The 14595-nt window shown below is 51.8% G+C and overlaps 1 protein-coding gene across 1 annotated transcript; it reads left to right on the top strand.

Moving 5' to 3' along the window:
- The first annotated feature begins 7737 nt into the window (after window positions 1–7737).
- On the top strand, window positions 7738–10058 carry Dusp2 (dual specificity phosphatase 2). The gene is made up of 4 exons (XM_032902336.1): window positions 7738–8350; window positions 8452–8573; window positions 8898–9117; window positions 9229–10058. Exons 1-4 carry the CDS (start codon window positions 7858–7860, stop codon window positions 9441–9443), a joined length of 1050 nt encoding a protein of 349 aa, XP_032758227.1. The 5' UTR covers window positions 7738–7857; the 3' UTR covers window positions 9444–10058.
- The last annotated feature ends 4537 nt before the right edge of the window (window positions 10059–14595 follow it).

The raw sequence follows: 14595 nt of genomic DNA on the forward strand, positions 1-14595 counted from the left end.
GTACATGGCATAGCATGGTGCTACCACAGCATTGGCCGAATCACCTCATCCCAGAGCAGTGAAGGACTGCAGGCTTGCATTGCTGCAATGACAAAGCTCATCTCCATCTGGCAGTGTCCCTAGGGCACCCGGTATAGTGCCTGACACCAGAGGTATGGAGCCCTACTGCTAAATTTTCGAGTTGAAGACTGGCGAGACATCATGAACTATTTCCTTCAACCTGGAGATCTCCCAAGTTGACCTCTCTCCCAGACCAGCACTGATAAAGAAGGTGTAAGCCTTGTGAAGGGTATATGTGAGGTCTTTGGAGCTAACCAATGCAGTGTGTGTGTAATAATGTTGTAGGTGTCAGTACCTATGAGGCGATAGGGCAGTAACCGGGTCCAGAAATGGTCCCTAGCAGTCTGAGAGCTTGTTCCTTCCTGGGCAGCACAGAGGAGGTAGCACTGGCTAATGAGGGAAAGAGGACTGTCAATCCTGAGTTAACGAGAAAAGGGTTCCTGTGGGCTATGCTGGCACTTGGGAGGCCACATCATGGTGAGTGTGTCGCATGTCCATGAGACATAGAGGGTGTCTTGGTTTAACTCTATAGCACTGTGGCTTTGAGGACAGGTATGCTAGTAGGGCTGTGTAAGCATGAAGGTACATCTGTATGAGACTAGGTACATGTCTATGCGTGAGCACATGTGACCTCCGTGTCTGAGGAGACTCTGTGATGGGCTGCAATGGTGCCTGTGTGTGAGCACATGTGACCCCGGTGTCTGGGGAGACTCTGTGACGGGGTGTCTGGGGAGACTCTGTGATGAGCTGCAATGGTGACTATGTGTGAGCACATGTGACCCCGGTGTCTGGGGTGACTCTGTGATGAGCTGCAGTAGTTGGGCTTTTTCAGGAACGCCATCTGCAGGAAACACCTTCTCTAACTTGAACAGTAATCCTGTCTGATCCTCCCAGGTGCTTCCTCTCTGCTGTTAACTTGAGGCCCTGTCCCCATATCCTGCTGCGTCTGTCCATTTCCCCTCCACCCCCACCCCATATCCTCCTAGTTCTCTTGGACTGTGGCTTAGATATCTTCTTTCTTAGCCTTTGCCTCAGCTTAGAGTGAGCAAGCCCCTCGCAATCACCAAAGTCTGAGTTGCGGGATGCACACACAGCAGGATCAGCTCAGGCTCAGGAGGATGAGGATGGACCGGGAGGCTCGGGCCTCATCATGCCCTAGGAATCTGGCTACTCAGACAGTCCTCCCCACTCCTCCTCACATCTACCCCTTCCAGTGGGCTCAGAGTTCCTGCTGGAGATTTTCCTTTGCTACCCAGGCTGAAGTCCCTGACCACTGCATTAGCATCTGCCCTTACTCCATGGCCTCCTTTACTCTACTTGTTCACCTCTTACAGATAACTGCCAGTCTGATGGTTCTGCCCCATCAGAACCTTCCAAGGGTTCCTACTGGCCTTTCAATAGGGTCACATCCTTGCTGGAAGTAAAGGGCCTGCCAGCCAGTTGCTCCCTAAACCCCTCTGCTTGGCCTTCTGCTGTAGCTTTGCTCTGGGCTACCTCCTCCCAGCCGGTCCTGTCTTCTCCAAGTTGTAGCTAAAGTCCACATTCAGCAGAGCCCTCCCTGTTGTGGGTCTGCTCTCTGCCTGCCCTCTGAGTGCTTGTCACAGCTTCTGCCGCTCTGACATGACATATTCACAGTCTGGTCTCTGGCTACCATGGAAGGTCACCCCAGAGAGGACAGAAGCCTTGTCTAGCTATCTCTTTCATGGTCACATCCCTAGCACCCTGTAGATAGACTTGGTGAGCTATGAGGAGGTCTGAGGCAAGTGGTGTGCCCAGGGTCACCAAAAGTGGAAGTGACTGAGCTTGCCCTTGAACCCAGGACATTCTGCTCTTCATGGAAGTGATGATAGGAGTGTTTGCTTGATATGCCTGGAGTGTTTGCTTTCTAAAACCGTCCTCTGCTCTGAGGACCTAAGGAAACTTTTTTCCTGGAGAATGGTGAGAGGCCAATAGAGATGCCCCAATCCCCAGATCAGACCTGCGATGAAACACCATGACCAAAAGCAAGTTGGAGATAAAGGGTTAAGTTTGTTTAGGCTGATCATTTTACATCTCTGTTCCATAATTAAAGAAAGGGAATGGGGTTATGTGTCCAGGCAGGAGTGAACTCAAACAGGGCAGGAACTAATGGTTAAAACACAGGCTCTGGTCAGTATTCCCACAGGCTGGGTGGCTGTCAGGGTCACTGTTGTTGCGATGAAACACCATGACCAAAAGCAAGTTGGAGATAAAAGGTTAAGTTTGTTTAGGCTTCCACATCTCTGTTCCATAATTAAAGGAAGTTAGGGCAGGAACTCAAACAGGGCAGGAACCTGGAGGCAGGAGCTGATGCAGAGGCCATGGAGAGCTGCTTATTACCTTGCTCCCTGTGGCTTGCTGTCTGCTTTTTTATAGAACCCAGGACCACCAGCTGATGGGTGTCCCCAGCCACAGTGGGCTGTGCCCTCCACCATCCAATCACAAATTAGGAGAATGCCCAACAGGCTTGTTATGGAAGCATTTTCTTAATTGAGGGTCCCCCCACTCGGATGACAGCTGGGATGGTTTGTATATGCTTGACCTAGGGAGTGGAGCTATTAGGAAGTGTGGCCAGGTTAGAATAGATGTGTCACTGTGGGTGTGGGCTTAAGACCCTCACTCTAGCTGCCTGGCAGTCAATCTTCCACTTGCAGCCTTCAGATGAAGATGTAGAACTCTCAGCTCTGCCTGCACCGTGCCTGCCTGGATGCTGCCATGCTCTCGCTTTGATGATAATGGACTGAACCTCCGAACCTGTAAGCCAGCTCCAATTAAATGTTGTCCTTATAAGAGTTGCCCTGGTCATGGTATCTGTTCACAGTAGTAAAACCCTAACTAAGACAACAGCTCATATAAAGTTATCAGAAAACTAGAGAGCGCCAAAGTTTTCAACTTTGGTTTGTTTCAGTTTCAGTTCATTTGTGCTATAACCGAATACCTGAGGCTGCCCAATTACTAAACAAACAAACAAACAAACAACAGGGACAGAACAAGAAGGCTTTAAAGAAGGCATCAGTGGAGGGCCATCTTACTCTAGTGGTGGTGGGGACTCATTTCCACAACACAGGCACCAACCCATCAACTCTCTTGACATAGTCACCTCTCACTAGGCCCTTCTTCTAAATAAGTGTTTCTCAACCTTCTTAATGCTGTGACCCTGTTGGGGTAACCACCAACCATAAAATTATTTTCGTTGCTACCTCATAACTGTAATTTTTCTACTGCTATGAATCGTATAATATAAATATATGTGTTTTCTGAGGGTCTTAAGCAACCCCTGTGAAAGGGTCATTTGACCTACAAATGGAGAACCCGCGTTGTAAACATTGTTGCATGGACCACTGTAAGTAGCCAAGGCATACTTTTGTGGAAATGCATTGACGCCATTGCAGTTTCCCCAAGAGACAGAGATAAGTAGGGTAGGATGGACCTTACACATAGTAGCGCCTGTAAGGCTCCTAACACACGGCTAGTCACTGCTCTCTTTATCGAGGGCCCAGAAAGGTTAAAGTATTTGCCTAAAATCCACACTAATTGAGCAGCCCATTTGTGTTGCAGCCAGAGTCCCTGAGGCTGACTGATGGAGTTAGCTTAAACCTGCCTCTGCCACCTCTGCTGCCTGCCACTCCCACTGCCACTAGTCTGGCTGTTTTCAGGGGGGTATGGGAAGCCCAGCCTGGTCTCTGAACCTGGAAGTCTCTAAGTCCCCAGGACCTAGAAGTCCCTTTGTCTCTTACCACAGTGTACAGAGTCATGACAGAGACCCAGGAGTCCTCTGGTCACCCTGGAACCCAGTCTGGTCATATTTCTGGGAATGAACTGCTTGTAAAGCTATACCAATGGTGGCAGCTTTCCCTCCGTAGCCTGCTCTTCATTCCTCCACTGTGCCTAAGCCACAGATGCCTCTGGCTGCCATGGGAATGGGGTTAGTTAACTGGGGGGAGGGGGGAGTGCCGTCCAGGCTTGAGAGCTGGGGATGATGGGTGTACTAGGGGGTGTCTCCTTCAGCCATGTCCAGACACACAGGCAGGGGAATAGGTGAAACCCCAGTCCTTGAATGGACACACATGGGCCAAGGTGTAGACTCTGCCCTGACCGTGGGGGTGCTCGCCATTGTCCACTGTGGCTCCTCCTTCCCCTGTGACTCACAGCTCTTGTCTTTATGGGAAGACCATAGCTGTGGGGAGACCCAGATCCCCAGAACCACACACTGCACAAAGCTGGAAGGGGCTGTGACGGTCCCCTCCAGGGCAAGGTGTTCCCACTCCAGCGTCTCCTGCCTGCATCATCGGTTACAAAGTGTTTGGGAACTGTCTGTGACTTACTAATAGCTTTCCTAGTAGCCTTGATTTTCTTTTACAACCCTAGCATTTATTTTAAAAGGAAAAGATAACCATTCCTCTAATGGATAACTAGTGTCACCGGCCACGAATAAAACGTGGTCATCAAGGGATAATGAGGTCAGCTCCTTGAAGGTGTCGCTAGGGGTTTACTGCTAGATCCCCACCCCCAAGGCAGGCCTGGCACTCAAGTTCTCAGGACTGAGTCAGTGAATGATGTAGGGGTGAGGGACCTGAGCATTGGTGAAGAGGAGGAAAAGTGGAGGTCACAGGGGCCCCAAAGCCAGCCAGCCACAAGTGGACAGAGCCGGATCATTGAAAGGGATTTGAAAAGCGTAGGACTTTCTCACCGTGCTCTTAGGAGTTCTTCAGTACCCTATTCAGATGCTGCCTCTGCCCATCAGAGGACCACATGGCACAAAAGGGACCCAAAGCTCATGATGGCAGGGCCCCTCGCCCACATTTCAGCATGATGGCTGGTCCAGGGGAGCCTCCTTGGTAGAGCTGCCTACATCCCTCTGCCCCCATAAACTCATCTGACAGACAAGTGGAACAGGCCAGTTCCTTCTACTAAATGCCGGTCTACTTCTCACCAGCATGATCTTTGGGCCTTCTTGAGTCACCTTCCCCAGCAGGAGACTGAATGGCATGTGACCTTCTGGCAAGACTGTGATGGCAGCTGCGCTCAGGGACTGGGGTACAGGTCTTTGCCTGACAGGCGCCTATGGGGGTGGCTGCAGCATAGCTTCCGGGTGGGAGGCCTGGCACCGGAAAACTGACGTCACTCCTGACTCACTCACTCTTCAGGCAGGGACGGGGGTGGCCTGTCAGTCTTCACCACGGTCACTCTCACCTTTATGACTACCCTGGCTCAGGCTTCTCTGCCCAGTCACTCACACCTCCTTTCTACCCTGGGCCATCTGCTTGAGGCTGGGCTTGGACTGAGGAGGAAGGGGAACAGCATCAGGGTAGAGCCTGGAGTATCTGATTGTGGAAGGGAAACCCATGTTGCAAGCAGGCTGGGTGGACAAACCGGAATCCCAAAGGCAGAAGGCCAGTGACGTCTAAGCAGCCATCCAAATAAATGGTTACAGAAAAGAATAACACACAAGAGAGTCATCATTTCTTCCAAAGGAGTCCCACACAGTTTTAATAGAAGAAAGAAAAATAAATAAAACCTGAGCCCCAAACTCACTTGTTAGATCTGTTCTGTAATAGCCAGGCCACGAACAACCTTAAACAGAGACCAACTGTGTGGTCACTCACTGTCTAGCAAGGAGGCATTAGCAACTGTGCAGCCAGCCTGGCTGGGGCCCCATCTCATGTTATCCCCAGCACATGTCCAGAGCCTTGTCTCCTCTCGGCAGGCTCCCAGTGAATGGCTCTGGAGAAACAGGGTCCTGAGGAGGTAGCGAGGGGTAGCAGACATCCTACAGATGACTCATTGGTGGTGGCATCAGGGGATTTTGAGTCAGAAGAGGAGCTGGGGAGGCATGTGGGCTCTTCTACTCCAGTCTTGGGCTTTCACCAGGTATTGAAGGTGGGGTTTCCCCCTGCTTTGAGACTCCAGCAGAAGAGGAAGGCAAGCTACTCTTTTATGGTTAAGTCTGGCCTCCTTGAGTTCATCTGTGTGTGCCAGAGCTGAGAAGGTTCAGTGGCTTTGGGACGTATGTGTGACAGGTCCACACTGGCTCACATGCAAGGACCGAGGCACCGGACAAACTCTGAGCCACACTGTCACCCTGCAAGGAGACCCAGCAGCTCAGTCTAGCACCGGGGTCAAGGTGGCTGGAGTTTCCCACAGAGCTAAGCTGCAGCAGGGACCTCAGCTAGCAGGGCTTCCTCCTTCTCCAAGACTGTGGCTCCAGGCATGGCAGGTGACTCTGTTCAGCAAGACTAGACATGATGGTCCCCCTTCACGCTCTGTAATTTGTCCCTGGAATCAGCCATTAAGTCATCTGTGAGGCTGATGCCAAGGATAAGAGCCCCTATCAGCTTCAGGGATCTATGGCCCAGACTCCCTGGCTGGGCTGCCAGTTCTGCTGTATCAGCCTCCAGACTGGCTTGGTGGGAAGGGACCCAGACTGCGGCACAGCCTCATAGCCCTGGAACCAACTTGCATGATGGTGCCGCGGGGACATAAGACCATGATTCCTGGTCCAGGAGTTCTTGTAGCTCTCCCTTGCATCCCCCATAAGATCCAAGTTCCCCAAACAAAGAGCAAAGGCATAATATTCTGCTCAGCACCTATATACCTACCATACCTCGTGCTGGGGGTCCACACAGGCTCTAGTTATAGGCCTCCAAGACAGTGGAAACAGGGTCTGCAGGGAAGCTGGAAGGGTCTTACAGAAGGTACAGAGGACTAAAGATTTGGGGGGCTGGATTCTGAACACTGTCCCCACCCACTGCACCTGCTTCAGATAGAGTTCAGCCACCTACCAACATTTCTTGCCCCCAACCCAGGAGTGTCCCAGGGCCCCACTTGCAGCTGGGCCTCACCACATCCGGGAGGAGGGGGCTGGCACTTGAGTAGGGGGAGGGCGAAATGACTGTGAGTTACCCAGTTTTTCATTCTTACAGCTTGGTGTGGGGCCAGGGCCTGCCCCAAAAGAATTTGCAGCTCTTAAGGGTTCTGTGAATAGTTCTTCTTCCTCTGAAATTCCCACCAGGCCTGGCTAGGCCCTGGGAGAGCCCAGCATCGTCAGCAGAGTTCCTCTTCAGCCCTGGCCTGTGACATGGGAAGTACTTCTCTTTAGGCTCTTGGGGGGTTTCCCTGGGCCCCTGGGGAAAGAAACTGTCCCAGTCATAAGTGGAAACTCATCACAGGCCCCTGCTCCCCTTCCCCGCTAAAGCCCCCCAGACCTAGGGCTTTGGCTTCAAGGGACTACTCTAGCTGGGCTAACTTTGGGGTAAAACCCTGACATGGGGAGAAGAGGACAGCCATTTCCCTAAGTTCTCTAAAATAAGAAGGTTGGTTTCTTTCCTAATAGTGTCATAGGTAGCAACAGGTAATTCGTACAGTTTTGCTATCGAAATACCTAGAATGAAAAACCTGAAAGAAAATGGAAAAGCGAAGAAGCCTAAGACCCGAGTAACTCGAAGGCTCCACGCAGCCGGGAAGCTGAGTTCCCAACCACTTAGCGGCTTGGGGCCCGGAAAAGAGTGGGAAGCACTGGGGCGTATACACTGGGGAGACGTGGGTGGGGCCTCTAGATTCTAGGACGACCCTTGTCACGGTCTGGTTCCCAGTTTCCTCCCCCGAGTGTCCCTCCCCCTAATGCCCCACCCACCCCATCCCCCGTCCGCTCCCGGAGCCCCGGGGGCCGCCCAGCCAGGGCCCCACGTGAAGTCGCGGGGGCGGGCACCGGCGCCTTCCTGCTCTATCCTTGTATGGTGACCCGAGGGGCCAGCCCTCGAGTACTTAAGCCCGGGCGCGATGAAGAGCACCCAGAGCCGTCAGATCCTGCCACACAGACGCCGCCGCCGCCGGAGCCGAGGGAGAGGACCGCGGGAAGCAGGAGGCTTTGCGATGCCGATCGCCATGGGACTAGAGGCAGCGTGCGAGCTAGAGTGCGCGGCGCTGGGCGCGCTGCTGCGGGAGCCGCGGGAGGCCGAGCGCACACTGCTGCTCGACTGTCGCCCGTTCTTGGCCTTCTGTCGTAGCCACGTGCGCGCCGCGCGACCTGTGCCCTGGAACGCACTGCTGCGGCGCCGTGCACGCGGCACCCCCGCCGCCGCCCTCGCCTGTCTGCTGCCGGACCGCGCGCTCCGGGCGCGTCTGGGCCGCGGGGAGCTGGCCCGCGCCGTGGTGCTGGACGAAAGCAGCGCATCTGTGGCCGAACTCCCGCCGGATGGCCCGGCTCACCTGCTGCTAGCAGCACTGCAACACGAGATGCGCGCGGGACCCATGGCCGTGTGCTTCTTGCGAGGTGAGCCCGCGCCCGGTGCCCGGCACCCCGCGCCCCGCTCCCGGCTCCTGGTGCCCGACCTCTTAGCTAATCTACCCTTTCTTTCTTTCTTTTCCCCGCAGGTGGTTTTGAAAGCTTCCAGGCATACTGTCCAGATCTGTGCTCTGAAGCCCCTGCCCAGGCCCTGCCTCCTGCTGGAGCCGAAAATAACAACTCTGACCCGAGGGTTCCTATCTATGACCAGGTGAGTTGATAATTCGAATTTTTTGTCTTCCTATCTAGTTTCATTGTGCATTCTAGAGGGATGCCTCTGGAGAAAGCCAGTGGGGGAAAGCCAGGGGTGTGTTCAAGTACACATTCCCTGTGTGGAGAGTGTTTGTGTGAACCTGTGTATCCTCATACAGACTTTAAGGCATATGTGGCACACGGTAACCTCAAGGCTTCAAGTTCTGACCTTGGTCAAGAGGACTGGCCTAGAGTACCTTTTGTTTCTAGCTAGCCCAGGATGTCTTGCTCAAGCCCTCCAGGCCAAGGCTGGTGTCTCACCATTGTCCCCTTCCTCCTCCAGGGTGGTCCTGTGGAAATCTTGCCCTACCTATACTTGGGCAGCTGCAACCATTCCTCAGATCTTCAGGGGCTGCAGGCCTGCGGAATCACAGCGGTTCTCAATGTCTCTGCCAGCTGCCCCAACCACTTTGAGGGTCTTTTCCGCTACAAGAGCATTCCAGTAGAAGATAATCAGATGGTGGAGATCAGTGCCTGGTTCCAGGAGGCTATCGGCTTCATTGGTAAGGGAGCCTCATCCTGGGCGTCTGGGGGAACTGTAGGGGAGAAGGTACAGGCACCCGATTCCCCTGTCCACCTTCCTGTCTGACTCTCCGCTCCTCGTTTCTTTTCAGACTCAGTGAAGAATAGTGGGGGCCGGGTGCTGGTGCACTGCCAAGCTGGTATCTCTCGCTCAGCCACCATCTGCCTGGCATACCTGATTCAGAGCCATCGAGTACGGCTGGACGAGGCCTTTGACTTTGTTAAGCAACGTCGGGGAGTCATCTCCCCCAACTTCAGTTTCATGGGGCAGCTGCTGCAGCTTGAGACCCAGGTGCTGTGTCACTGAGGCAAGGCCCAGCCTGGCTCCACCCCACAGCTCTGGCTTTCACTGACTCCTGGGGGAAGCTGCTGTGGGCTGCTGGGCCTCCTCTCTGGTTCTTCCCTCCTCACCTTGTCGTCAAACTGGGGTGCTAGGAAATGCAGGATGACGGCTTTTCTGACATGGTGCTCTTCTGAGGGGGTTTAAGGGCTGGCCCTTATTTCTTCTCCCTCCTTCAACTTGCGGAAATTAATTGGACTCTAAACCCATGTATTGCCGTCCCACTATATTAAAGCCCTCGGCAACCCAAGGGCTCAGAAAACAAGCTGTGACAAGCAGAAACCATGTGTAGGGGTGTGCAGCCCTTGACCGAAGGCTTAAGCCTTGTGCTCCCAGGGGAGCCAGGAAGCAATGTGTGTGTCATATTACCGACATTTTACTTCTGTGTGTGAGTGTGTGGGCATCTCGCTGTAATTGGTGCTGAAAAGTTATTTGTGTTCAACTGACATTTAACACTCCCTCCCTGTCTTCCTCCCAGCCCTGTGGGCCAGGGAGGGGGCGTTGGAAACAGCACTTTATATTTATATAGAACATTGAGGGTGTGTCAATAAAAATAGTGTTTTGTTTAAAAAAAAAAAAAAAGCAATGCCACATCGTCGGTCTCAGGTGATGCCTGCCATGACTGAAGAACTGCGTGGTCTTCCCTGACCTGGCCATACAGGGTGGCTTGTGGGTGAACTGGGAGGGTTTGGAAGGCAGACGCTGGGCTCAGTCTCACAGCAGTTCAGTGCGTCCCTGATCAGACCCCACTTCCCTGGGAACCATATTTACCCAGTGCGTGTTGGCTGAGGGGCATTCAGATGGGGGACACTGGCTCCCTGGGGCTGAATGAATGGTGCATAACCTGCTCCTGGCACCCATTCTCACCCTGGGGCAAACCACTCAAGAGCTAGGGTTGTTCTGAGCCTTCCTCAGGAACTGTATCTGTTTTTTTTTTTTTTTATTTTTTATTTTTTAATTGGTTATTTGGGGATTTCACACTAAGCACCCTGGTTGTGCTTACCTCCCAGTTTTCCCATGTCTGCTCCCCTCCTCTGGGACATTCCCTCCCCACTCCCCTCCCCCCAAAAAGGAAAAAGCAAGTCCATTCTGTTTTGTCCATATATTCACTGGAGCATGGTTGAATTCTAAGTGGCCCACAGGGAGCATGAGTCTTTCTCAGCCTGCATCTGTACCAGAAGCCATCAACGGAGGAAGAGTCAGTGAGGGGCAGGGCCAGCTCTCCCACACCCATACCCACAGACACTGACGTGGTTTCAGACAGTGATAACCACAGACATCAAGTGGACCAGCCATTTCAGGGCCACTCACTCACTCACGGCCCACAGCAGTAGCACAGTCCATGGGTAGGTGCTACAATATGGCCTCAGGTGGCTACAAATGCTCTCAAATCAGGATGCTTCCCTCCCCTGTCCCCCACCGCCCTGTACCCCAGGCAGCAAAGCCCAAGGACATCATCAAGTCATCAGCCAGAGGCACAGACTGCGTTTGTCTACACTGATCTCAGGCTTCATCCATCCTGGGGCAGCAGCATGGACTATCGACGCCACTATGGCTTCCAGTGGCTTCCTGGACCATGATGGTCCTTTAAGGAGGTCTAATTCAGAAAGTAAACCTTTCTTCATCTTGGGCTTCCATGGTTGCCCAGAGCCAGTGGGATTTCAAGGCCAGGCAGAAGGTTTGGGGAGCTGAGTCTGCTCTGCTTAAATGCCAGGCTGCTGTACACCCTCCTGTGGACCTACCTGGGCAATAACAGCATGTCCATCAGCTCCCCTCTCACCCTTTACCCCATCACATCTCCAGTTTCTCCTCCATACCACACACATCACTCAGTCTTCCTATCTCCCCCAGTATTGGCCACATATCTGTTTATTGTAGTGGTGCCCGCCTGCACCAGGCCACAGAGCAGGCAACCATACCAATTTCTATTGGGACCTACCTGTGAACTTGATGTTCAGCTCTGGGTGGACACCTGTGCCGAGTCATTAACATTTCATCACTGTCTTATGTATAGCTGGCTGGTTGCTGGCGGTCCCACTACACCTCATTCCTTGCCCTTCTGTTTCTAACATCTTAACCTCTAGCAAATGGCCTTCTTCCTTCTTTTCTTTTCTTGTCTGTTTTTAGACAGTCTTATTATGTGGCCTTGACTTGTCTGGAACTGGATATTTAGACCAAATTGACCTCAAACTCACAAGAGACCCACTTGCCTTTGCCTCCCAAGTACACGATCAAAGGTGCGTGCCACCACAAATGACATTTTATACTTTCTTCTTCAAATTTAATTGTGTGTGTGTGTGTGTGTGTGTGTGTGTGTGTGTGTGTGTGTGTGTGTGTGTGAAGCCATAAGAAATTTTACTGGGGTTGGGGATTTAGCTCAGTGGTAGAGCACTTGCCTAGCAAGCGCAAGGCTCTGGGTTCGGTCCCCAGCTCCGAAAAAAAAGAAAAGAAAAGAAAAAAAAAAAAAAGAAATTTTTACCAACTTTACCATTCTAAGTGTTCTGTAGTGTTAGGTAATAGTCACAGTAATTGTCTCTAGAACTTTCCATCTTGAAAAATGGCAACACATTATAAGTTGACACCGACTCTCAAATCGTCCTCCAGATGACCTCTGTCTTCTGCTGAATTGGTGACTTTGGGGACCTCAATGTGGGGGCCAGACAACATTTGCCTCCTTTAAAAACACATACTTTTTATTCTTTGAGAATTCCCCTTACATGTATACACGTGTGTGCTCATACTCGCCCCTCCCTCCACCAGATCCCCCTCAGCACATCTCCCTCCCTCCTTCATGTCCTCTTCTTATTTCCTAACCCCACCAGTCTGATTAGTGCTTCCCAAGTGCTCATGGGGGAAGTGTCATCCAGTGGACTGTGGGCACACCCCCAAAGAGAAATGGCCACTCCAACAATCACCAATTGCCAATAGCTGCTTAGCTAGAGGCCTTGAGAGCCCCTCCCTATCCCTGCTGGAACCTGACTTGATCTTGCAAAAACAACCCCCAATTGCTACAAGTTGGAATGCCACAGCCCTGCCATGCCCGGAAGACAGCATTTCTTTTTTTTTTTTTTTTTTTTTTCCGGAGCTGGGGACCTAACCCAGGGCCTTGCGCTTACTAGGCAAGCGCTCTACCACTGAGCTAAATCCCCAACCCTAAGACAGCATTTCATATCTCCCCCCTCCCCAGTCTGCTTCCTCTTACACTCTTTCTGCCCCTCCGTCTGAGATGAGGCATTCTCTGTGCCTTGGCGAGGACCGGGTGGTGATACAGATGTGCCATTTAAGGACGAGTGCTCACAACCACGTATTCACAGCACACTGACCGGTTAGGAGTCTCTGTATTAACCACTGCTAACTGCAAACAAGTTCCCCTGGCCAAGGCAGAGAGCAGCCCTAACTTATGGAATGAATCGCTGGCATGGCTGCACTGAGTCCAAGTGCAAAGTTCTCAGATTCCTCCAGCGCGAGCAGGTTTGTGTTGCACTCAAGATGGAACCTTGAGACTCACGCTTAGCAATATTGTCTTCTTGTAACTGGCTACCCCAACTTAGTTCTCCACATTCTTGTTCAAAGAAAAAACGGTGTTTCTGACCAAGTATGAGCTTTTCCACTAATGGGTTGATGATAGTAATTTTGCTAAGCACATTATTGTAGTTAGGTCTCATATATATATATATATATATATATATATGTGTGTGTGTGTGTGTGTATGTATATATGAGAGACAGAGAGAGAGAGAGACAGAGAGACAGAGAGATGGGCCCTCACTATGTAGCCCAGGCTAGTTTCAATCAACTTCTATGGGATTATAGGTGTGAACCACCATGACAACTCATTTATTTATTTATGTATTTATTTATTTATATGAGTACACTGTAGCTGTCTTCAGACACACCAGAAGAGGGCATCAGATTCCATTATAGATGGTTGCAAGTCACCATGTTGTTGCTGGGAACTAAGCTCAGGACCTCTGAAAGAGCAGTCAGTGCTCTCAACCACTGAGCCATCTCTCCGGCTCCCTCATGTCTTCTTTTTTTATGGCAAAACGTTGAGTGTTTAAGGTGCCCGACAAGCTTTGACATACATAAGCAGTGCGCATGAATGATTCTTTCAGGCGAGCTAATGGGCATCTTTATCGGATGCGTGGAAACCAGCCCACACTCTGCTCAGGCACCAGCAGCCCCTCCGTGTGGCTCTGACTTCTATTTCTTGGGAAATGCTAGCCCCAGGCTCAGCAGGAATGCCAACAGGCCCTTGTGGAGAACAACCAGTAGTGCCCTTGGCTCTGGCTTCCCTTCACTGAACATGGGGTGGACTTGGTGTGTTCCAGGCTGTGGGTCCAGGTGGGGTCTCCGGATGGCAGGATGCAAAGGACAGGAAGAAAGTTCAGGAGCTTTGCATTTTTAATTAGTGAAGTGGGAAGAGGCCGATCATGCCAGTGGGCCGTGGCATTGGAAGGAACACAGCCACATGAGAGTCTGAGAGTTCAAAAGTGTCCCCTCTGCTGTGGGAGGTGTCTCTGGGTGCCAGTACTGCTGGTGTTCAGTGTGAAGTTTCGCAGAGTCCTGCAACCTGTGTCTGTGTAACGGTGTACTTCCCTATATGGCTTCTGAAATAAAAGCTTAGAATTGGTCATAAGTGGCACACGCCTTTAATCCCAGCACACAGGAGGCAGAGACAGACAGCAGACAGATCTCCCTGAGTTTGAGGCTAGCCTGGTCTATATAGTGAGTTCCAGGACAACCAAAGCTACATAATGAGACCTTCTCTCAAAGAAATTGAGAGAGGGAGAGAAAGGAAGAAAGGAGAGGAGAGGAGAGGAGAGGAGAGGAGAGGAGAGAGGAGAGGAGAGAGAGGAGAGGAGAGGAGAGAGATATCTAGTGACCACCTTGGGAGAGGTGTCTTGAGTTTTCCAGCAGATTTTCCGTATCTGAGCCCTATGATAGTGGGTGGGGCAGGAAAAGACCCCTTTTAGTGCTGGGATCTCAATCCAGCGCATGAACTCCATGAAGCTGCAATGCTTCTCTGCCCTCTGGTGGCAGGAGCAGGAATCTCAGGGAAGCTACGCTGCTAAAGGATATCTATCCTAAGGATTTGTTTTGCATCCCCTGCCCAATTT

Source organism: Rattus rattus, chromosome 5, assembly GCF_011064425.1.
Source record: "Rattus rattus isolate New Zealand chromosome 5, Rrattus_CSIRO_v1, whole genome shotgun sequence".
Taxonomy (NCBI): Eukaryota; Metazoa; Chordata; class Mammalia; order Rodentia; family Muridae; genus Rattus; species Rattus rattus.

Excerpts from the sequence above, each read along its gene's own strand:
- Dusp2 (XM_032902336.1), top strand. The coding sequence starts at position 7,858 with ATGAAGAGCACCCAGAGCCGTCAGATCCTGCCACACAGACGCCGCCGC. Across the intron at positions 8,574-8,897 it reads GGGTTCCTATCTATGACCAG|GGTGGTCCTGTGGAAATCTT; the intron begins GTGAGTTGATAA and ends TTCCTCCTCCAG. Across the intron at positions 9,118-9,228 it reads GGAGGCTATCGGCTTCATTG|ACTCAGTGAAGAATAGTGGG; the intron begins GTAAGGGAGCCT and ends GTTTCTTTTCAG.